The sequence below is a fragment of the Capra hircus genome, chromosome 8 (assembly GCF_001704415.2).
Source record: "Capra hircus breed San Clemente chromosome 8, ASM170441v1, whole genome shotgun sequence".
NCBI lineage: Eukaryota > Metazoa > Chordata > Mammalia > Artiodactyla > Bovidae > Capra > Capra hircus.
In genome coordinates, this window is record NC_030815.1 from 95,047,308 (window position 1) to 95,072,974 (window position 25,667).

Genomic DNA, 25,667 nt, shown 5'->3' on the forward strand with positions numbered 1-25,667 from the left:
AAACACACACACACACACACACACACACACACCCCATTGTATCTCCTGTCCCGCTATTACCTCAGCACTACTCCAAGTCCCCCAGGATCTCTTGTTCGGGTTTTTGCTGTACTTGCCTAACTATTCTCACACTTTTCCTCCCCAGTCCATTCTTTGACACATTACAAGCAGAGTGGGCTTTTCCAAAATAGAAATCAGACCACGTTACTGCCACGGACAGAAACTACAGCACCCACTCCCTGCAGCAGCAGAGAAGCCCGCTGGCTCGTCTGTCCCAGCCTCATTAGGTGTGAGCCACAGTGACGAACCCCTTTCAGTTTCCAGTACTTCCTACGAATTTTTCCACCTCAGGACCTTCTTGTGCACGGCTCTCTCTGCTTAGGACATTCTTCTCAGTTTTCACATGACAGGTTCCTCATCCTTCAAGTCCAAAATTTTCCCCCCAGGCAGACCTTCTGCACTCAACTGTGTACGCCTATTTTTTTTCCTCCTAGTAGCCTTTTTTTTTTCCCCTTTGGGGCATTTTATCACAAAATAGCCTTCAGTATTCCTTTTTCTTGTTTATTTGTTTAATGCCTGCTTCCCCCCTCATCAAATTGTAAGCATCATGATCATAATGTATATATCAGAATTTAACATAGCATAGTACATCTATGCAATTAAGTAATCTACATAATTGAATATTATTTAGTCAATAAAAATAATGTTTTCTACGGATATTACTGGTATAGAAATGTGGACATGATATAATGAAAACAAAGTCATATAGTAATATATAATCTCATTTGTCTTTTATAAGTGTGAATGTATGCTACATATGTTTACAAATTTGTGTATGTGTGTGTGTTTAAAAATTCTGCAAGGTGTAACAGTGGTTATCTGGGTTGGAAAATTGTGAGTGCAGTTTATTTTCTTAATTTTGCTTATTTTTTAAAATACTGATTGTGTATTATCTTCTTAACATATTTTAATTTTTTAACTAAATAAATATACCTCATACTACCAATACAGAAACTATTACAGTAACCTGACATTTTACCTGGAAGCAGTCTAGATGTCCAGCATTAAGGGGATGTTGAACCAGAAGATGGAACATCCATTCAACAAAAGGCTAGGCGGCCATTAAAAATCATTGTGACCAATGTCACAGCATGGTAAATCCTAATCATATAACATTAACTCAGAGATGAATAGAAAATAGGATGAAATAATAGAAATAATTTATAAATGCTGTCATTGCTTTGGAGTGATAGATTTTTTTGTTTGCTCCCCAAACGTCCTGTAATAACATTTTTTACAATTAACTTTTTTATTTTTAAAGGAAGTATGCGTTTTAACAACTTATATATGGTTTCACCTTGTTACATGTTATTTTTCTTCAGTAAGAATATTTGTGTTATGTAGTCTTCCTATACAGGCTGCATCAAGAAAAAGAAAATCTCAAATATCCTGGGACATGTAATGCATCACGCGTGCCACAAGGTGGCAGTGTCATTGTATTAAGCAGCTTTGGAGAACTTGCTAGGATTACATAGTTGAGTTCAGTGGCTCTGTGGTGTCTGACTTTTGCGACCCCATAGACTGCAGCAAGCCAGGCTTCCCTGTCCATCACCAATTCCCGAAGCTTGCTCAAACTCATGTCCATCGAGTCGATGATACCATCCAACCGTCTCGTCCTCTGTCATCCCCTTCTCCCGTTTTCAATCTTTCCCATCATCGGGGTCTTTTCCACTGAGTCAGTTCTTCGCATCAGGTAGCCAAAGTAATGGAGTTTCAGCTTCAACATCAGTCCTTCCAAGGAATACTCAGGACTGATTTCCTTTAGGATGGACTGGTTGGATCTCCCTGTAGACCAAGGGACTCTCAAGAGTCTTCTCCAACACCACAGTTCAAAACCATCAATTCTTCGGTGCTCAACTTTCTTTAGAGTCCAACTCTGACATCCATACAGGACTACTGGAAAAACCATAGCCTTGACTAGACAGACCTTTGTCAGCAAAGTAATGGCTCTACTTTTTGATATAGTGTCTAGGTTGGTCATAGCTTTTCTTCTAAGGAGCAAGCATCTTTTAATTTCATGGCTGCAGTCACCATCTGCAGTGATTTTAGAGCCCCGAAAAATAAAGTCTGTCACTATTTCTACTGTTTCCCCATCTATTTGCCAGGAAGTGATGGGACCAGATGCCATGATCTTGGTTTTCTGAACGGTGAGTTTCAAGCCAACTTTTTCACTCTATCCTTTCACTTTCATCAAGAGGATCTTTACTTCTTTGCTTTCTGCCATAAGAGTAGTGTCATCTGTATATCTCAGATTATTGATGCTTGTCCCACCAATCTTGATTTCCAGCTTGTGCTTCATCCAGCCAAGCATTTCACATGATATACTCTGCGTATAAGTTAAATAAGCATGGTGACAGTATACAGTCTTGACATACTCCTTTCCCGATTTGGAACCAGTCTGTTGTTCCATGTCCAGTTATAAATGTTGCTTCTTGACCTGCATACAGATTTCAGGAGGCAGGTAAAGTGGTCTGGTATTCCCATCTCTTTAAGAATTTTCCAGTTTGTTGTGATCCACACAGTCAAAGGCTTTGGCGTAGTCAAGAAAGCAAATGATTTCCTGGAACTCTTTTGCTTTTTTGATGATCCAGTGGATGTTGGTAATTTGATCTCTGGTTCCTCTGCCTTTTCTAAATCCAGCTTGAACATCTGGAAGTGCTCAGTTCACATACGGTTGAAGTCTGGCCTGGAGAATTTTCAGCATTACCTTGCTAGCGTGTGAGTGAGTATATCTGTGTGGTACTTTGAACGTTCTTTGGCATTGCCTTTCTTTGTGATTGGAATGAAAACTGACCTTTTCCAGTCCTGTGGCCATTGCTGAGTTTTCCAAATTTGCTAGCATATTGAGTGCAACCCTTTAACAGCATCATCTTTTAGGGTTTGAAATAGCTCAACTGGAATTTCATCACCTCTACTAGCTTTGTTCGTAGTAATGCTTCCTAAAGCCCACTTGACTTCGTACTCCCAGATGTCTGGCTCTAGATGAGTGATCACACCATTGTGGTTATCTAAGTCATCAAGATCTTTTTTGTACTGTTCTTCTGTGTATTCTTGCCACCTCTTCTTAATATCTTCTGCTTCTCTTAGGTCCATACCATTTCTGTCCTTTATTGAGCCCATCTTTGCATGAAATGTTCCCTGGATATCTCTAATTTTCTTGAAGAAATCTCTAGTCTTTCCCATCCTATTGTTTTCCTCTATTCCTTTGCATTGATCATTGAGGAAGGTTTTCTTATCTCTTCTTGCTATTCTTTGGAACTTTGCATTCAGATGCTTATGTCTTTCCTTTTCTCCTTTGCCTTTAGTTTCTCTTCTTTTCTCAGCTATCTGTAAGGCCTCCTCAGACAGTCATTTTGCCTTGTTGCATTTCTTTTTCTTGGGGATGGTTTTGATCACTGTTTCCTGTACAATGTCACAAACCTCCATCCATAGTTCTTCAGGCATTCTGTCTATGAGATCTAATCCTTTGAATCTATTTGTCACTTTCACTGTATAATCATAAGGGATTTGATTTAGGTCATACCTGAATGGTCTAGTGGTTTTCCCTACTTTCTTCTAAGTCAGAATTTGGCAATAAAGAGTTCATGATCTGAGCCACAGTCAGCTCCTGGTCGTGTTTTTGCTGACTATGTAAAGCTTCTCCATCTTCAGCTGCAAAGAATATAATCATTCCGATTTTTGTGTTGACCATCTGGTGATGCCCATGTGTAGAGTCTTCTCTTGTGTTGTTGGAAGAGGGTGTTTGCTATGACCAGTGCGTTCTCTTGGAAAAACTCTGTTAGCCTTTGCCCTGCTTCATTCTGTACTCCAAGGCCAAATTTGTCTGTTATTCCAAGTATCTCTTGATTTCCTACTTTGCATTCCAGTCCCCTATAATGAACATCTCTTTTTGGTGTTAGTTCTAGAAGGTCTTGTAGATCTTCATAGAACTATTTAACTTCAGCTTCTTCAGCATTACTGGTCGGAGCATAAACTTGGATTACTGTGATATTGAATGGTTTGCCTTGGAAATGAACAGAGATCATTCTGACATTTTTGAGACTGCACACAAGTACTGCATTTTGGACTCTTTTGTTGACTATGATGGCTACTCCATTTCTTCTAAGGGATTCTTGCCCACACTAGTAGATATAATGGTCATCTGAGTTAAATTCACCCATTCCGGTCCATTTTAGTTCACTGATTCCTAAAATGTTAATGTTCGCTCTTGCCATCTCCTGTTTGATCACTGCTGATTTACCTGATTCATGGACCGAACATTCCAGGTTCCTATGCAATATTGTTCTTTACAGCATCGGGCTTTACTTCCATCACCAGTCACATCCACAACTGGGCATTGTTTTTGCTTTGGCTCCATCTCTTCATTCTTTCTGGTGTTAATTCTCCACTCTTCTCCAGTAGTGTATTGGGCACCTACCAACCTGGAGAGTTCATCTTTCGGTGTCTTATCTTTTTGCCTTTCATGCTGTTCATGGGGTTCATGGGGATCACCTAGTGCATTGCATTATTCCTAACATTATTTTTCCTGATATTTGATTTACAGTGACATTTACATTCCTTTTAAGTCCCAGGATTGTAGTATCTTTTATGGTTTTTATTCTTAAATTATAAGTTAAATAATTCCCCTGGTTGGTAAAATAATTCCTCTCCCTTCACTGCTACTTTGCTCATAAATCTTTTTCCATTTTTAAAATTAATGATCAAAGAATATCAGCTGCTATTTCCTAAAAGCCTTTTATGAATGAGTCCTCATTTACTCTTGCAGAGTAGATGTTCTTCCCATTTCACAGATGAGAAAATAGAAGCTAAAGGAAGATTGGTAATTTGCCCAAAGTCACACAATTATTTTTAATTCTGTATTTTACCAGAGTCAGAATTCAAGCCCAGTCTCTAGAAAGAATGTGTTAAATAAGTAAATTGAAAACTGAGGAAATAAATGAGTCAGTATGTTTGTATATCTGTCTGCCTATCTGTCTACTATCTATCCAATTCAACTCATATAAAAAATAAAGTTATATCGGGAGTTCCCTAGTGGTATAGTAATTTCAGACTTTCACTGCCATGGCCCAAGTTCACTCCCTGGTCAGGGAATTGGGATCCCACACACCGTGTGGTGTGGCAAAAAGAAAAATAAAAGAAAGAAAAAGGTTATATGAAAACTAACAGCAATGGTTGTGATTTATAGTCCATTTAACCCCATGGACTGTAGCCCGCCAGGCTGCTCTGTCCATGAGCTCTCCCAAGCAGAAATACTGGAATGGGTTGCCATTTCCTTCTCCAATATGAATCTAATATAACATTGTAAATCAACTGTAGTTCAATAAAAATATAATAAATAAATAAAATGTTACAGTAAGTAAAATACACATTAAATAATTTCTCTATAATATGATATATGTTTAACATGAAAAATACTTCTGCTTACTGTGATATTTGAGAATTTTCCCTATGGTATTAAAATTATTTGAAAGCTGTACTAATAGATTAACAATACTCTTCCACTTGAATCTAAATATTATATTTTATTCAGTCTTTCTTCTGTAATTGAGTTTAGCTATTGCCTCTCAAAATTAGAGGATTCACACCCACACTCTCACCTATCATTGCTCTCGAGTCACTTCTGGCTGCCCTCCCCGCATTCTCTCTGCTCCGGTCAGCAGACCCCTGGGCCCCTGCTGTCCTTTGTATGAGCAGGTGGACCTCAGGGCCTTTGCACTGGCCGCCAGGCCTCCTGTGCTCATGTGCTTCAGGTCTCACTACAGAAGTTACCCTATCTGTGACGCCTTCCTTGAACCACTTACGGAAACAGGCAAACTAACTCTACCACCATATTCCCTGTCTCAGTTAATATCCCTTATTGTTCTGTATAGCACTTATTATCCTTTGACATAAAATTATTTCTTTGCCATCTGTCAAAAAGGTCTCTGCAGTTTTAATTATAAGACTATTATGTATTTAAATTAATTTGGAAAAAATAATTATTCCCATGCAGAACTTTGATATTATCTCAATTTTATTTGAATCTTCTTTTGTGTCTCTTAGTGTGTGTATGCCTTAATTACAGTTCTTATAGTGTGGGGCTAAATTTCTTAACAAAGTTTTTGATAGTTTTCTTTATTTTCATGAGATATAATTTATATATCATAAAGTTTACCATTTCAGTGTATGATTCATTGTTTTGAGTATTGTCACAAAACTGTGCAACCATGACTGTGGTCTAACTCCAAAACTCTTTAATCTTCCCCAAAAGAAACCCCCTACCTTTCAGCGGTCTGTGCCTCTTCCCCTCACTCAGCACCTGACAGTCACCGATCTACTTTTTTTCTCTATGGATTTTCCTATTCTTGGTATTTCATGTAAATGGAATCACACAATAGGTAGACTCTTTTGTCTGGCTTTTTTCAGTTAGCATAATATTTTCAAGGTTTAACCAAGTTGTAGTGTGTACCAGTGCTTCAGTCCTTTTTATGACTGAATAACATTCATTTGTGTGAGATGCTACATCTTGTTTATCCATTGTAAGCTGATGAGTATTTAGGTTGTTCACACTTTTTAACTATTATGAATAATACTGCTATGAACATTTGTGTATGAGTTTTTGTGTGGAAATATGTTTTCATTTATCTTAGGTATATACCTAGGAATGGAATTGTTAGGTCATGTGGTTTAACTGTGTTTAACTTTTGGATGAACTGCCAAACCATGTTATACAGCAGCTGTACCATTTTACATTTCCATGTATGTATGAAGGTTCCAGTTTTTCCATATCTTTGACAATATGTGCTATTTTCCATATTTTTTATTGTAGCCATTTTCATGTGTGTGAAGTGTTATCTCATTTTAGTTTTGTTTTGCATTTTCCTAATAGCTAATGATTTTAAGCACCTTTCCATATGTTTTTTTAGCCATTTGTACATCTTCTTAAGATGAATGTTTATTCAGGTCATTTGCCCATCTTTTAATTGGGTAATTTGTCTTTTTGTTGTTGAGCATAAGAGTTCTTTACATAGTATGGATACCAGATCCTTAACAGATATCTGATTTGTAAATATTTTCTCCCTCTCTGTGGGTTTTTTTCTCTTTCATATAGTCTCCTTGAAAGCATAAAAGTTTTTAATTTTGATGAAGTCCAATTATCTGGTTTTTTCTTTGGTAGCCTGTTCTTTTCTTGCCATATATAAGAAACCATTGCTGCTGCTGCTAAGTCACTTCAGTCATGTCCAACTCCGTGCGACCCCATAGATGGCAGCCCACCAGGCTCCCCCATCCCTGGGATTCTCCAGGCAAGAATAGTGGAGTGGGTTGCCACTTCCTTCTCCAATGTATGAAAGTGAAAAGTGAAAGTGAAGTCACTCAGTCGTGTCCTACTCTTCGTGACCCCATGGATTGCAGCCTATCGGGCTTCTCTGTCCATGGGATTTCCAAGGCAAGAATACTGGAGTGGGTTGCCATTGCCTTCTCCTAGGTTGTAAAGATTTAGTCTTTCATTTTCGTCTGAGAAGTTCATAATTTTAGCTATTTAAATCTTTCAGCTGTTTTTAGTTAATTTTGTACATGGTGTAGAGTATGTGTTCAACTTTCTTCTTTTGCATGTGGATGTCTGGTTGTCCAGTCACCTTTTGTTGAAAAATGATTCTGTCTCTATGAAATGGTCTTGGCACTCTTGTCAAGGTCAAAATCAGTTGACTATGGATGCGTGGATTTACTGCTGGACTCATAGTTCTAGTCCACTGGTGTTTATGTCTTGGCAGACATCCATTTTGATAAATACTTGCGTGAACTGTGTACATTTTGGTCTCTAACAAGTGCCTGGAGTGTAGTTGAACTGGCCCAGGCTTCTTACCTGTCACCTGGCTTGGGTAAGAGACTGACTCTCCTCTGAGACATGAGGATCTTAAAAGGAACACATACCTGGCAAGAAGGTGTAGAACTCTAATTGCACGAGTCTACTTAGAGGCAAATTGACAAATTAGGTCCAAATTCTATCCGTTATAGTGTGGTTAAAAGAATTTGAAGCCTTGTCAATTTTAGACAAATATAACTCCATACACTCATCCCAGCATCTGGTAAGTATCTGTTGAGACCCTCCTCTGTACCACGCACAATAAAGCAGCTTTTAATATGAGGACTTTTATTTCTCCAACATAAACTATTTGCAAAGTTACCAAAAACAGAAAGTTAACAGAAAGCTAACTATAGGAAATATTCTTTTTTTGGTCAAAAACCACTAAATGGTAGCTCTAGTTCATTAACAGTTGATTATAGCTCTTTTCTTTGTCAATAATTATCTAAGAGGCCAACTACAGTATCTGTTTAGGCCACTCCTTGTTAAAGGTAATAAAATCTTTTCATTTGTATATAATAAAATGCTTGACCTTCTGTTCCATTCTGTTGAAGATTGGGGGGGGGCGGATCTGCAGGATTGCATAAAACTTATATCACATTATTAACAAGTGATGTAGAAAGAAAGGGGCAATGATAACGATTCCCTGGGCCTGGAAACTTCGTCTGTCTTTAGATAAAAGCTCTGTTGCACTACGGTCTGCTAGAACAACCAAAGACTGAGCCCTCACACCCTCTTTACTGATGCCAGAGATCCTATAGTAGCATAGTCCAGTTTGTGTCTGGTAATGTATAATCCTGATGACAGCCAGAACAAGAATCACCACTCTGAACCCTGGAACAAAGACGGTTTTCTGCTCAGCATAAGTTCTGTTACAGTGCATTAAAGTGAACTCACAAAGATGGACCAGACTTTTAAATGAAATAATTCCTTTTTAAGTTGTTTAAAATTGAGCCTTCTATTGGACATTATAAAAATAAAAAAATTCTGTTTGTCAAAAGACAGCATTTAAAGAAAGGAAAGGTAAACCACAGACTGGAAAAATGGTATTTGCAAAATACGTTTGAAAAAGGACTCACTAAAATGTCTAAAGAGCTTCTGCATATCAATGAGATAAAGAAAGATAAGCCAAACGGGTAAAAGACGTGGGTAGACATGTCACAAAAGAGGATAGTCAAATGCCCAATGAGCATATAAAATGATACTTGGCATCTTTAGTTAACAAGGACATGCAAATTAAAACCAAAATGAGACAATACTACCCACCCACCTGAATGGCTAAAATTTAAGATGTTGACTTGGTTGTGGAGCAGCTGAACTCTCATACACTGCCCGTAGGAAATGAAATAAAATAAGCGCACTGGAAACTTTGGCTGTGTTATTAAAGTTAGAGATAAATAAATGTCCTAAGATCCAGCAAGTCCATCCCTGGTTATGTACCCAACAAAAATGCATGCGCATATGTATTGAAAGAGAAGTTCAGTAATGTTCATGGAAGGATTATTTGTAAGGGCCTCAAATTGGAAACACCTCAACTGTCCACAGCAGTTGAATGGTGAAATACACTGCGGTATATTCACTCAGTGACAAACCATGCAGAAACAAAACAGAATGAACGATAGCTAACTTGAGAAAACACACATAAATCTCAGAGATAAAATGTTGAGCAGAAAGTTAGATACAAAACAATACATGCAGTGTAATTTAATGGTTAAGTCAAGATTAAAAATAGGCCAAACTAATCTATGGTAAGAGAGAGCAGAGTAGTGGTTACTTTAGGGAGTGTTTTGACTGGGAGGGATCAAGAGGGAGTCTTCCTGGGTGCTGGAAATAGTTTATATGTCAATCACTTGTAAAAATTCATTAGCCAGGTATTCTTAAGATATGTACATTTTACTGTATTTGTTATTTAATTTTTTTAAGGTATGAAGTGAAGTGAAGTCACTCAGTCGTGTCCGACTCTTTGAGACCCCGTGGACTCTAGCCTACCAGGCTCCTCCATCCATGGGATACCCCAGGCAAGAATACTGGAGCGGGTTGCCATTTCCTTCTCCAGGGGGTCTTCCCGATCCAGGGATCGAACCCGGGTCTCCCACATTGGGGGTAGATGCTTTAACCTCTGAGCCACCAGGGAAGCCCATTTTTTAAGGTATACTAAAAGAGATGGAGTTTTTCAGATACCATCCTCTATTCTGGTAAGTCAGGAATTCTGATGTCCCTTCTCATCCCCAGGAGACAGTTAAGAGGGAGTCTCTGAAGAGGGTAAAACAGGACACGGGGGCATCGGGAGCAGAGGGATCATAGCAAAGACAGGAGGTTAAGTGGAAGTCTGCACACTGAGAGCAGAGGATCTGAAGCCTCCTTCTCCCTCTGAGCTCCCAGAAATCTAGCAGCCATGCCTTCAGACCCTAAGCAGGAGACTGGAAGATTATTCTCTGGGAAATCTGAGCAGGCCAAGGGGAAACACCTAAAGATATTAACACCAGGAGTTCTCCAACAAAATGGCCCAGCCGAATCATCCTGTAGTGAAGTTCTTCAAAACCAAAACCTACCCTCAAATAAAAAGCTTTCCATTAGTTTTTAGCACCCTATTCTTTTTTTTTTTAATTGATGTATAGCTGATTTATGGGTTTCCCTGATGGCTCAGCAGTAAAAAATCTACCTGCAATGCAAGAGGCCCAGGTTTGATCCCTGGATGGGGAAGATCCCCTGGAGGAGGGCATGGCAACCCACTCCAGTAGTCCTGCCTAGAGAATCCCATGGACAGAGGAACCTGGCAGGCTGCAGTCCATAGGGTCCCACAGAGTCAGATACAACTGAAGCGACTAAGAAGCAGCAGCATAGCTGATTTACAATGTTGTGTTAGTTTCCGGTGCACAGCAAAGTGATTCAGTTGTACGTATACACTACATGTACATAAGTATGTGTGTGTGTGTATGTACATTCTTTTTCAGATTCTTTTCCATTATAGGTTATTATAAGGTATTGAAATGTTTAAGGCAGTCCTTTGGACTTCCCTGGTGGCTCAGACGGTAAAGCGTCTGTCTACAATGCAGGAGACCCAGGTTCGAGCCCTGGGTTGGGAAGATCCCCTGGAGAAGGAAATGGCAACCCACTCCAGTACTCTTGCCTGGAAAATCCCATGGACAGAGGAGCCTGGTAGGCTACAGTCTATGAGGTCACAAAGAGTTGGACACGACTGAGCGACTTCACTTCACTTCACTTCATAAGGTATTGAACATGCTGAGTGCTCCATTCCTTTTAAAGGAATTTAAATGTTTGGTTGTCTTTATTCCTAATGACAAGGGAACATGATGGAATTTAGACCCACTGTCCGCCCACCTATCCATCCATCCAGGCAGCCACCATCCACCTGTCCATGATCCATCCATCCCTCTTATTTGTTCTTACTGAGCTCCTGATGAGTACCAGGAATGGCCAGGTCTGGGAATATAGGGGTGAACAAGGCAGATATATCCCTATGCTGATGAACCTCATGTGCCCCATTCTTAAGAATTACTAGACTCCTAAGGCAAGACTCTACCATGAAAGACCAAAACAAAGAGAAAACAACAACAAAATAACTTGGAGGAAACAGACTGCAAAGTGTAAGAACACTTTTTAAAAAATTACTAGATTCAGATAGATAATAGAGAAGATTGTTTTCATCAGAAAGGTGTGTTATTTAAGAGAGGAAGGGACTTCCCTGGCGGTCCAGTGGCTAAGGCTCTGTGCTCCCAATGCAGGGGACCCAGGTTCAGTCCCTGATCAGGGAACTAGACCCCACATGCTGCGATGAAGATTGAAGATCGTGTGTGCTGCAGCTGAGACCCCGTGCAGTCAAGTAAAAAAATACATAAATAAATATTAAAAAGAGGAAGATTCAGAGAACAGGGGTTGAGGAGGGGAGGAAGTGAAAGAAAAGGACGGGGAGAAATGTCATACTCAGGAAAAGGATCAAGAAGCAGAACAACACTGACTTTTCCAACAGAGCACTGAAAGCTAAAAGAAAATGAAAAGACAGTTTCAAAATTCAGACGGAAAATGATCATAGAACTCTATGATCTATTCAAACTATGAAATAAATATGAGGGTAGAAGAAAGATAGTTCAGTTATCCAAGGGATTTACATGCGATCATACCAATCATTATCAAAGAAAATTGGCCACTCAATGTTTTCTACATAAAAAACAGAAAATAATCATGATAAACTATTTTCATTTCATGGAGATACAGTGAGAAAAAATTAGCAATCAAAAGAAGGCATGATGAAATCTGAACATGATAATAAATGAGAAAAAGAATTTGAACCATTTGGATTTACTTTTTATTCAACAAATATGTACTGAGAACTACTTTTTGCCAGCATTGTTTTAAATGATGAAAGTGCCTGTCTGTCTGTGCTCAGTGGAGAATGACTCTTTGCCATCCTAGGGACCGTAGCCCACCAGGCTCCTCTGTCATGGGATTTTCTTGGCAAGAATACTGGACTGTGTGATGCCGTTTCCTCCTCCAGGGGATCTTCCTGACCCAGGGATCAAACCTGCATCTCCTGCTTGGGAGATGGATTCTTTACCACTGAGTCACCTGGAAAGCCCAGCATTTCTATAAATGATGAGGATACAGTGGTGAAGAAAACAGAAGTCTTTGCCCTCAGAGAGCACTTTAGGGACATGTTTAAATAATAATTACACATCTAATTAATGAAATGTTATGCAACCATTGAAAAATACATGAATACCAGAAACACAGGAAGGGTGAAAAGACCACAAGCTGTGGACAAAGACAAAAAGGGAAGTCATAAGCCTGAACATGGATATGGTAGGATAGCAAAATTATGAATGTTTTTCTTTTTCAAAATTCCCTTTAATTTCATATTGGGTTTTCTAACAGACAGGGGAACATCAAAACCCAGGATGCTAAAGGATACTGTATTTAAATTCAGGTGCCATCTAATAAATTCTCCCAAGAAGCTGTGTGATGCCTCTTCCTCAAGAAAGAGAGGGGAAATTACCTATTCCTGATGGGAAAAACATGGCCACTTGCTTACATGTTACCATAAACTTTTTATTTCTACTTCAGCTATGCAGAGAAAGATGAGGGTGTTGGAAAGAATGCAGATCCAATGTCAAATGGGAGGCTCGAAAGAGCAATGAAACCTTGCCTGTTAATTAGTTCCATGGGCTAGTGAGCTCTAGGAGCGGAGTGAGCAGACTCCCTTTAACTGAACCAGAAAAAACTCACTCGCAGCTTAAGGACAGTTGGCACCATAGTTTTCCATACAGGACGCTAGTGTTCCTGGCCCATGAGAGAATAACACAGTGGTGATGTTTCTGAAGTACTTTCCACAGGTGGTAGTGAAAGCTCAATTTACCACTACGTGCTTGTGTCAAATGAGATTTCAGGAATCTCCATGTGAGTTACTGTGTAAAGAATTCCTTTATACTGTAGAGGAAGCAAGGATTTTTTGGACCAGCTGATTAGATGTGGTTGGACACTAAATCTGAGAAGAACATTCTGGGTTCCCAAGGTATCTAACACAAAGAGAAAACTCAGGAAGCCTCAAAATGAATGTTCTAACCACACCTTGGGATAAGTTAGATGTTCTGAGTTTTTTCACGTTGAAGGGTTCAGTTCAGTTCAGTTCAGTCGCTCAGTCGTGTCCGACTCTTTGCGACCCCATGAATCGCAGCACGCCAGGCCTCCCTGTCCATCACCATCTCCCGTGATGCCATCCAGCCATCTCATCCTCGGTCGTCCCCTTCTCCTCCTGCCCCCAATCCCTCCCAGCATCAGAGTCTTTTCCAATGAGTCAGCTCTTCACATGAGGTGGTCAAAGTACTGGAGTTTCAGCTTTAGCATCATTCCTTCCAAAGAAATCCCAGGGTTGATCTCCTTCAGAATGGGCTGGTTGGATCTCCTTGCAGTCCAAGGGACTCTCAAGAGTCTTCTCCAACACCACAGTTCAAAAGCATCAATTCTTTGGTGCTTAGCTTTCTTCACAGTCCAACTCTCACATCCATACATGACCACTTGAAAAACCATAGCCTTGACTAGACAGACCTTAGTCGGCAAAGTAATGTCTCTGCTTTTGAATATGCTATCTAGGTTGGTCTTAACTTTTCTTCTAAGGAGTAAGCGTCGTTTAATTTCACGGCTGCAGTCACCATCTGCAGTGATTTTGGAGTCCAGAAAAATAAATTCTGACATTGTTTCCACTGTTTCCCCATCTATTTCCCATGAAGTGATGGGACCGGATGCCATGATCTTCATTTTCTGAATGTTGAGCTTTAAGCCAACTTTTTCACTCTCCTCTTTCACTTTCATCAAGAGGCTTTTTAGTTCCTCTTCACTTTCTGCCATAAGGGTGGTGTCCTCTGCATATCTGAGGTTATTGATATTTCTCCCGGCAATCTTGATTCCAGCTTGTGTTTCTTCCAGTCCAGCGTTTCTCATGATGTACTCTGCATAGAAGTTAAATAAGCAGGGTGACAATATACAGCCTTGACATACTCCTTTTCCTATTTGGAACCAGTCTGTTGTTCCATGTCCAGTTCGAACTGTTGCTTTCTGACCTGCATACAGATTTCTCAAGAGGCAGGTTAGGTGGTCTGGTATTCCCATCTCTTTCAGAATTTTCCACAGTTTATTGTGATCCACACAGTCAAAGGCTTTGGCATAGTCAATAAAGCAGAAATAGTAGGAAAGATATTGCATCAGAGTGTCATATCAGATCTTATTCAATTAGACTATACATTTTGTTTATGTTTGACTTTTTAAATAATATTTTAAACTTTATAAATAGGAGGAAAGCTAACTGCAATGTTATTATGGAATCGTGGAATAGTAAAGGACATTATGGGAAATTAAAGAAATACAAATAAAGTATGGAGTTTAGTTAATAATTATGTACCAGTGTGTGTTTGTTAATTGTGATAAAGGTACCATAGTGATATAAGATGTTAATAATAGGGGAAGCTGGATGTGAAGAATATGGAAAGTCTCCGTAGTATCTTTGCAACGTTTTTGTAAACCTAAATCTATTCTAAAATTTTAAATTTTATTTAAATTTAAAATATATATAGGAGGAAATAACTATTATCTCAACCTCAGACAAATCACAGCTTTGGCATAGGTCTAGTATTCAGGCCACATGACTGCAGCTAAGCATCAGCCACTAAGGGATATCAGTTGAGTCCCAGGTTCTGTTATTTTCAGCGACAGAGAAAAAAGTTGAAACTGCAAATCAAAATACTTAAAAAATATAAAGTATGGAACTAATAAGACAGCAAAGTTTAGATTTTGGTTGTGGAAAATATGAAGTCGTTAAATGTTCTCGAGTAAAGAGGTGATACAGTGAGAACAACATTTGAGAGATTTGTTCTGTGAGCAGTCTGCAAAATGGATTGAAGCCGAAGAGAAACTGAAGTAGGGCTATCAGTGAAGAGGCGATAATTGGCGGGCGAAACAAAAGGATTAAGACTAAACCCCTAAAGTGAAACTTAGGGCAAAAGTTTCAAGCACTGTTATTCTTAGTGCCGCATACAACCTCTTCTAGGCACCTGGGGACAAGCAGAGTCTATTGTGCAGATGGCTATATCAGACGATCTTAGCCTTGCTCCATTAGATATCTGAAATCATAGAACCCCTTTCCTTGTCCCAGGTCCACGGTTCTTAGTCTTTGTCAGGTCTGTGTGTTGTCACCTCTGCTTGTCCTGTATCAGCTCAGTACTTGTTTGATAGTCAAACCTGAGTCAATGCTCCTTTTTTATTTTTAACCCATCCTAACGGATTTTTGAGAAACCTATATGCAGGTCAGGAAGCAACAGTTAGAACTGGACATGGAACAGATTGGTTCCAAATAGGAAAAGGAGTACGTCAAGGCTGTATATTGTCACCCTGCTTATTTAACTTCTATGCAGAGTACATCATGAGAAACTCTGGGCTGGAAGAAGCACAAGCTGGAATCAAGATTGCCGGGAGAAATACCAATAACCTCTGATATGCAGATGACACCACCCTTATGGCAGAAAGTGAAGAGGAACTAAAAAGCCTCTTGATGAAAGTGAAAGAGGAGAGAGAAAAGGCTGGCTTAAAGCTCAATATTCAGAAAACGAAGATCATGGCATCCGGTCCCATCCCTTCATGGGAAATAGATGGGGAAACAGTGGGAACAGTGTCAGACTTTATTTTTTGGGCTCCAGAATCACTGCAGATGGTGACTGCAGCCATGAAATTAAAAGACGCTTACTCTTTGGAAGGAAAGCTATGACCAACCTAGATAGCATATTCAAAAGCAGAGACATTACTTTGCCAACAAAGGTTCGTCTAGTCAAGGCTATGGTTTTTCCAGTGGTCATGTATGGATGTGAGAGTTGGACTCTGCAGAAAGCTGAACGCCAAAGAATTGATGCTTTTGAAGTGTGATGTTGGAGAAGACTCTTGAGGGTCCCTTGGACTGCAAAGAGATCCAACCAGTCCATTCTGAAGGAGATCAGCCCTGGGTGTTCTTTGGAAGGAATGATGCTAAAGCTGAAACTCCAATACTTTGGCCACCTCATGCGAAGAGTTGACTCATTGGAAAAGACCCTGATGCTAGGAGGGATTGAGGGCAGGAGGAAAAGGGGACGACAGAGGATGAGATGGCTGGACGGCATCGCCGACTCAATGGACGTGAGTTTGAGTGAACTCTGGGAGATGGTGACGGACAGGGAGGCCTGGCGTGCTGCGATTCATGGGGTCGCAAAGAGTCGGACATGACTAAGCGACTGAACTGAACGGATTTTTAAAAACGTTTCATCAGGAAAGGATTCAAATTTTATAGAAAACTTGCCAGAATAAAAAGAGTACACTGATAGACTCTTGTTACATCTACTGTTAAATATTTCTCTCTCTAGGTATATATGAATATACATAAATGTATGGACATTTAACATTTTTAACTACTGGAGGATAACTTGCATACAGACTTTAGTCCTATTTCATTGTATGTTTCCTAAGAATTAGGACATTCTTTTACAAACCGCGGTATAGCTGTCAACTCTGGTATGTTCACTCAGTCACTGTTTGTTGAGTTGAACTGAATGACGGGAACACCCATCATCCTAGTCTGACCTTTCCCATCGCTGAGTCATGGGAGTGAAAAATTCAAAGTTTTATTTGAATTTCAGGTTTGGGTCTTTTAGAGTATCACAGAATCATATTTTTCAGATTAATTTTGAATTTCATTCTTTATGGGTTTGACTCAGTTGTTCAGCTATTCTGAAAACGTCTTTGTGAGAGAGTACTACTGAAAGCAATAATGGCAAACACTAACCTAGCATTCATTACTGTCAGGCACTGTTCTAACACATTTAATCCTCACAACAACCCTAAAGGGACATACCATGGTATGATTGTCTCCACTTTATACATGGGGAAATGCAGGCACAGAAGTTGAAGAATTTACCCAGAAACAAACAGCTCGTAGAGGGGCAAAATCAAGATTTGAACCCAGGCTCTCATATCTCTTTCTTAATAGTTAATATAAATGTGCGTCTGTTAATCTAAATGTATGTCTCTCTCTCTGTGTCTGTGTGTATGTGTGCGTGTTTAGCCTTCTTACATTTCACAGTGTCTTCTCTAAAGAGGATCCCACACTATTTCTTGTTATTGATTGCTTTTCATTGTGTCGTGTTCCCCTAGGAGAGATGCATTCATTATCTTGATGTGTTTATTTTTCAGCTGAGGCGAAGGTGACTGGTCCCAGGAGCCCAGAAGAATGGACTCAGAGGAGGCTGTTTACATGAGGTTCTCCCACTCACCAGCTGTTGAGAGTCTATGGATGAAGAGCAGGATCTTATTACTTCAATGGAAGCCTGTGACCATGATCCCAGCCACCAGTAGCCAAGAGGACTTGGTACAGTGCGGCTGCCTAATAAATGATTCATCTGAAGCATTTGATACAAATGTGTTGCAGCAGCATCTTCAAATTTAGTGTTGCCTTCTTATCTAGGCTTGTGTTTGTTCAGAGATCCCCACTGCCTCTCACTTCTGTGCCAGTACTGACCTGAAGGCTGTATCCACAGTGGATTCTCGTCCTGCAGGCTGGCTCAGTTTGACTGCTATTTATAAAGCCAGTGTAGGTTAGTAACTATTTATTGAGTGCCAGTTCCATGGCAATTGTTAGTGCTTTACAAACATTTAATCCTCATGCAAACCCTGTTGCATGAGGTTGTACCTGTTATCTCCATTCTGCCCTCGAGCAAATGGAGGCTCAGAGAGGTTGGACGCTGTGTACAAAGTCACACAGTTGGCAGAGTAAGGGCTCAAATTGAGAGAAATCTAAAGCCCCTTCACTGTAACCTGCTGCTTTTCTTCACTGCTGCAGAGATCATTAGTGCTGCCCTCCTGCATGTTCTCACTGGCATTCTGCTCATAAATAAGGTGGGGATGGCCGTGTGCGTGATGGCAAGTGTCTGAGAGGGAGGGTCAGGAGGCTTTAGAGGCACTGAAGACTCGCAGAATTCTTCTCTAGGAAAAATAACACAATGCTCTTTTAGATCAGAGGTTGATAAACTATGCCTGGTAAGTCAAATCGGCTCCCAACCTCTTGTAGCAAATCGAGTTTTATGGGAACACAGCCACGCCCAATCCTTTATGTACTGCCCAAGGCTGCTTACTCTCTACAATGGCCGAGTTGCATAGTTGTGACAGAGGCCATATGGCCCTTGAAGCCTAAAATACTGATACTCTGGGCCTTTCTAGAAAAAGTTTGCTGACACCTGTTTTACATGACTGGGGAAGAGAGCCAATATTTCTTGTTAGCACCAAAGTATTTTTTTTTTCCATTTGACGGAAAAACAAAGATTTGTACTACTAAGGTCATCACTGGTGGTGGTTGGAGTTGGGGAGAGGGTTGATGGCTATAGGGACTGAACCAGGGAAGGTCAAAGAACAGGGAGGAGAAGGCAGGTCTGGGCTTCTGGGTCCTCAGCCCAGACTCATCCCACTCATGTCCTTCCTGTTTCACCTGCCAAATCAAGTTTCCTGAAATAACTCTGCTCATAAACTTTTAAGTGGCTTCCCACTTATAAAATACTCAAATTCCAACATCCCAGCCTGGAATGTAGAGATCATAACAATCTGACCCCTATGAATCCCTCTCTCCATCCCTTTTATTCTTTTTTTAATCATGAGCCAGTCATGCCAAATTTGAGTTTATATTTCAAAGCCAGTGGACTTGTCTTTGATTTACTTTTATATAAGCAGAAAAGTAAACATATAATACTTGTGGGTGATAATGGGAAACCAGGCTGAGCTTTCACACCTGGTGTTTCACCTAAGCTAAAAGTTATAAACAAGAATATATAAATGTTTCAGTTATTAATACTTTTCTACAAAAGACATTATCCAGTTGTTTAGAAAAAATATTCAAACTAAGGTTTTGTTTTTAAATTGTATTATCATAAACTTTCTTCCACATTGCTGTGTATTTTTCATAAAGATAATTTTTCATGGCTGCAGAATATTTCATCTCTTAATGTTCCTAAGTTTTTGTAATGTTGCACAGGTATCTGGGCATTGAAGGGTCCCGTTTCCGTTTGTTCTAACTCCTATCTCCATTCTCTCCAGTTGTTCTCATAATTTTTCACCGTTGCTCAGGCGGTTTCCTTAGCTTGGGAAGGATCCTCGTGTCTTTTCCTGTCTGCTTAAATCCTAACCTTACAGCTCATGTCCGGTCACCTTCTGTCTTGGATCTCCTATGGCTAGGGGAGGGTTCAACTTGACGTTCAGAATGAGGGATGGATTTCAAGAGACTCATGTCTCTAGAAAATGCTGACATAGTGCCATCTGAACTTGACTGCAATGGCACTGGCGTATCAAAGGGCTCAGAAGCCTCAGAAATCCTTATTCCCTGGTGCTGTACGCAGGAGAATGGTTTATTGCAGAAAAGAATAACAGTGGACGTATATTATGTGCTTTCTATATGTCAGGCATAATCATAAGCCCTTTATATACATTGTAATTTCTCTTCGTGACAACCCTTTCACTTGGGTACTGTTAATACTTTCATTGGAAGGACCGATGCTGAGGCTGAAACTCCAATATTTTGGCCACCTCATGCAAAAAGAGGACTCATTGGAAAAGACCCTGATGCTGGGAGGGATTGGGGGCAGGAGGAGAAGGGGACGACCGAGGATGAGATGGCTGGATGGCATCACCGACTCGATGCACATGAGTTTGGGTGAACTCCAGGAGCTGGTGATAGACAGGGAGGCCTGGCGTGCTGCGATTCATGGGGTCGCAAAGAGTCGGACACAACTGAGTGACTGAACTGAACTGAATACTCTCGTTCAAATACGAACACTGGGGTACAGACAGGTTAAGAAATCACCCAAGGCCATAGCACTGGTAAGTGGGAAGCTTGGCATTGATTGACTGGCACCAGACAGTCTGTTATCAGAGTCTGGGTGCTTAGCCAATGAAATACAAGTGCTACCAACACATGATGGCCCTTTCTCTCTCTAGTCTCAATCACCCAGACTCAATCAGGTCCACAACCATCTTCAGAGTATATGCAGAGGGAGGGGCCTGTTCTTACTAGGAGCAGTGAGCCTGTTCTTCTGTGTTGGAGAGACCGGGCTTGCGGCTAGCATCCTTTCACAAAGAGGAGGTCAACAGGCAGGTAAACTTGCTGAGTCCTTGGTCATCCTCTGAACATAATAGTTCAGTTCAGTTCAGTTCAGTCACTCAGTTGTGAACTGCAGCACGCCAGGCCTCCCTGTCCATCACCAACTCTTGGAGTCTACCAAAACTCACGTCCACTGTGTCGGTGATGCCATCCAACCATCTTGTCCTCTGTCGTCCCCTTCTCCTCCTGCCCCCAATCTTCCCCAGCATTAGGGTCTTTTCAAATGAGTCAACTCTTTGCATCAGGTAGCCAAAGTATTGGAGTTTCAGCTTCAACATCAGCCCTTCCAATGAATATTGAGGACTGATTTCCTTTAGGATGGACTGGTTGGGTCTTCTTGCTGTCCAAGGGACTCTCAAGAGTCTTCTCCAATACCACAGTTCAAAAGCATCAATTCTTCAGTGTTCAACTTTCTTTATAGTCCAACTCTCACATCCATACATGACTACTGGAAAAACCATAGCCTTGGCTAGACGAATCTTTGTCGGCAAAGTAATGTCTCTGCTTTTTAATATGCTGTCTAGGTTGGTCATAACTTTCCTCCCAAGGAGTAAGCATCTTTTAATTTCATGGTTGCAGTCACCATCTGCAGTGATTTTGGAGTCCAGAAAAATAAAGTCAGCCACTGTTTTCTCATCTATTTGCCATGAAGTGATGGGACAAGATCCCATGCTCTTAGTTTTCTGAATGGAGCTTTAAGTCAATTTTTTCACTTTCCTCCATCAAGAGGCTCTTAGGTTCTTCTTCACTTTCTGCCATAAGGTGGTGTCATGTGCATATCTAAGGTTATTGATATTTCTCCTGGCAATCTTGATTCCAGCTTGTGCTTCTTCCAGCCCAGCGTTTCTCATGATGTACTCTGCATATAAGTTAAATAAGCAGGGTGACAATATACAGCCTTGACATACTCCTTTTCCTATTTGGAACCAGTCTGTTGTTCTATGTCCAGTTCTAACTGTTGCTTCCTGACCTGCATACAGGTTTCTTAAGAGGCAGGTCAGGTGGTCTGGTATTCCCATCTCTTTCAGAATTTTCCACAGTTTCTTGTGATCCACACAGTCAAAGGCTTTGACATAGTCAATAAAGCAGAAAGAGATGTTTTTCTGGAACTCTCTTGCTTTTTCAATGATCCAGCAGATGTTGGCTGTTTGATCTCTGGTTCTTCTGCCTTTTCTAAAACACTGAAATCAGATTGATTATATTCTTTGCTGCCAAAGATGGAGAAGCTCTATACAGTCAGCAAAAACAAGACTGAGAGCTGACTGTGGCTCAGTTCATGAACTCCTTATTGCCAAATTCAGACTGAAATTGAAGAAAGTGGGAAAACCACCATTCAAGTATGACCTAAATCAAATCCCTTATGACTATCCAGTGGAAGTGAAAATAGATATAAGGGACTAGATCCAATAGACAGAGTGCCTGATGAACTATGGATGGAGGTTCATGACATTGTAGAGGAGATAGGGAGCAAGACCATCCCCAAGAAAAAGAAATGCAAAAAAGCAAAATGGCTGTCTGAGGAGGCCTTACAAATAGCTGTGAAAAGAAGAGAGGTGAAAAGCAAAGGAGAAAAGGAAAGATATACCCTTTTGAATACAGAGTTCCAAAGAATAGCAAGGAGAGATAAGAAAGACTTCCTCAGCGATCAATGCAAAGAAACAGAGGAAAACAATAGAATGGGAAAGGCTAGAGATCTCTTCAAGAAAATTAGAGATGCCAAGGGCACATTTCATGCAAAGATGGGCTCAAAGGACAGAAATGGTATGGACCTAACAGAAGCAGAAGATATTTTGAAGAGGTGGCAAGAATACAAAGATCTGTACAAAAAAGATCTTCAGGACCCAGACAATCATGAAGGTGTGATCACTCACACTCAGCTAGAGCCAGACATCCTGGAATGTGAAGTCAGATGGGCCTTAGGAAGCATCACTATGAACAAAGCTAGTGGAGGTGATGGAATTCCAGTTGAGCTATTTCAAATCCTAAAAGATGATGCTGTGAAAGTGCTGCACTCAGTATGCCAGCAAATTTGGAAAACTCAGCAGTGGCCACAGGACTCGAAAAGGTCAGTTTTCGTTCCAATCCCAAAGAAAGGCAATGCCAAAGAATGCTCAAACCACCGCACAATTGCACTCATCTCACACGCTAGTAAAGTAATGCTCAAAATTATCCAAGCCAGGCTTCAGCAATAAATGAACCATGAACATGATAAATGAGGGGCATTTCCAGAGCCAAGGCAGGATGTGATGGAAACACCTGTTTCTTCCAGACCTCACTTTTCTCAGTGTTCCAGGGGCCTAGCATAAAACAGGCATTCTGTTCATCAATAAGGGATTGTGACATAGTAACATCATAATGGCTACAGATTAGTTAACCTCTCATGCCCTCTCCCAGGAAGGAGTGGCACCTCTTGCAATGGATCTTGTACGAGTGGAGGTGGGGAGAAGAGATTCAGAGTGCATTCCAAAGGTGAGTACAATTGCAGAGCAGAGTCAGGAAGGAGATGCATCGTTATTGGCCTCTAGTCTGAAGAGTGAAAGATCCTCAGGGTTCAGAAAGATGTTAAAGGCTATCTCTGCCAGCTGTCTTTCCAGTGCCTGATCCCCCTAGGACAGCTCTGAGAAGCAAATGCCCAGCTTTTGCTTGAATACCTCCGTTGATGGGGACCTCCCTACCAAACAAAAATCCATCCCAGCTCTGTATGGCTCTGTTAGAAAACTGGACTTTTTGTTGAGTGGAAATCTATCTTCTTGTAGCTTCAGCAAAACTGGGTCTAATTCTATCTGTCAGAGGCTAGAGAACAAGCCAGCTTTCTCTTAAACACAACAGCCCTAGAGAGACGTGATGTAAATGAACCTGTCCTCCCTGAGCTTTTCCTCTCCAGGCTAAATACTCACCGGTGCTTGAATTGTGTCTCTTCTCACATGATTTCCAGGCCCATCGTCAGATTTGTGTCCTCTGATTGCTTCCCACTTTGTGTACAGCTCTCCGAGTATGGCACTCCACAGAACACCAGCTCACGTCAGAACAGAACCATCCTTTCCCTGCTATGAAAGCCTCTAGAATCAGAAACCAGTACTCTTGAGTCCCAAGGGGTTCCAGGGCTTTTAGATGAATTTATTTCTGGTTAGAAGGGGGCAGCAAAAAAAAAAAAAAGAATGAGTTAGATGTCTGTGGTTGGGAAGAGATGATAAAAGCTAATGGCTAATTTTTTTTGAATGCTTATTAAATAGCAGACACTGTGCTTAAAACAACAGGAATTCTTTCATTCAATCCATTCAGCCACTCTTATTGGTGGCACTGTTATGATGACCATTTCACAGCTGAAGAAACTGAGGCTTAGAGAAGCTCAGGATTTTCCAAGGCTATGTGGTGTATGCCAAGACTCAGGCCATATATTAAGAGGGAGTAAGGGGTAAAGGTTTGGCTTCAACAAAAGGCAGCATCTGGCCAGTGATTATGCTTCAGAAAAGGTTTGACAGTGAAAAGTGGTTAGGGGTGAGCACAGGACCTCTAAGGGCCCAGAGATCGAGAGGGAGAATGTCACACCAGGGTTGTACAGAAGGATATGATGTACAGGGGAGTAATAGCAGCAACAGCTATCATTTACTAAATGTGTACAAAGTCAGACGTTTTGCATACATAATCTCCTCTAATCCTCACAACAACCCTAACTAGGAGTTACCACCATTATGATCTCTATGTTACAGAAGAGGAAATTGAGGCTTATTGAGGTTAAGTGACTCACCAAAGACTACACAGCTGCTAAGTGGCAGTTAGAGGATTAAAGTTCAGACAGTTGACTCCAGGGTGATGCCCTGTTCTGACTCCCAAAGGGAAAGCCTGTTGGCAAGAAACTTAAGGGAAGGCATTTTCTCTCCTAAGAGATGGGGGATCCCAGAACTTACAAGGGAACTCAGGGCTGCTGGCAATGCCTGACAAAACAGAATAGGTGTTCTGGAAGAGACAATTTTGCCAGATGCTTTAAATCACTAGTGCCAATACTGAGGCTATCCTAAATTGATGTTTAGTCGGAAAGGTGGTCCTGCAGGCCCAGGAACCTCATTCAAATGAATATCCGTGACCAGATATGCTATCTCAGAATCAGAAACCCAAGTGTTGAAAAGTCATCTGTTTTTGTGCTTTTGTAGTTCCCTTTTTCCGTTTTTTAAAAACACAATTTGCTTTCACTCAGTTTAATGGTGACCAAACTTTAGTGTGCATCGCACTCATCCAGAGGACTTGTTAAAACACTGAACACTGGACCTCAAGCCCTGGAGATTCTGGTTTAGTAGGTCTGGGGATGAAGCCTGAGAATCTGTATTACTAACAAGTTACCAGGTAGTGCTGATTCAGCAGGTCTGGGGATTTTACTTGAGAACAAGGGCTTTGGTTTATTAGAAAAGCTACTTTTGAAATTATCTAAACTGACTTGGCTGTAAAGAGACAAAGACTTGCCCATAGGCCAGAAGCAGAGGGAGGGGGTTGGGGTGCAGACAGTGCTCAGCTAGGTGAGTGACGGCTGTATGGGCTGCAGAAGACAGAAGTCACAGCTCGGAGAGACTAGCTGTTTACAGATGAGAATGATGGAGAAGCAGAAGGTCCAGGAAGCTGGGCAGGGGAGCCAGACTGGCCAGAGATAGAGATCTGGCGAGGGCAGAAGTCAAATGGGGTAGCAGTCTTGTCAAAAGCTGCAGGCTCTTGGCAGTCTGCAGGGAAAGAACTAGAGGAGCGGGGAGGCAAGGGGCCAGGAGTGAGCTCTGGGATATGGCCTGGGACAGAATCTGGCGATCACATTTCAGCTGTGGCTAACCGTCTCTAAAGCCTCCCCCTGTGGTTAAGCCCATCAGACCCAGAGTACCCAGAAGTTGCTCTTTTATAGTAGTGAGCTGAAGTTCTTGCAGCAAGAGAACTAGGACAGTGCTCAATGCTGTTTCTTCTTCCCTTAGCGGTGGGTCCCACGGTGCAGGCAGGGTCAGGGCTAGGGAGCTCAGTCTGACCTCTGATGTTCTTCAGTCTCTAGGCTGCATTTCTCCCTCTGGGAAACTGACTCAGCTGCAGCACATGCGCACTGCGGAGAATGGCCTGCGT

General features: G+C 41.0%; 1 protein-coding gene across 1 annotated transcript in view; it reads left to right on the top strand.

The window, feature by feature from the left end:
* The window catches only part of SLC44A1 (solute carrier family 44 member 1), a 215,181-nt gene extending 195,771 nt beyond the window's left edge, over positions 1-19,410 (top strand). The window contains exon 16 of the mRNA XM_018052546.1: positions 17,627-19,410. Coding sequence (XP_017908035.1) covers positions 17,627-17,641 — 15 coding nt within the window. The 3' untranslated portion in view covers positions 17,642-19,410. The remainder of the gene's footprint in view (positions 1-17,626) is intronic.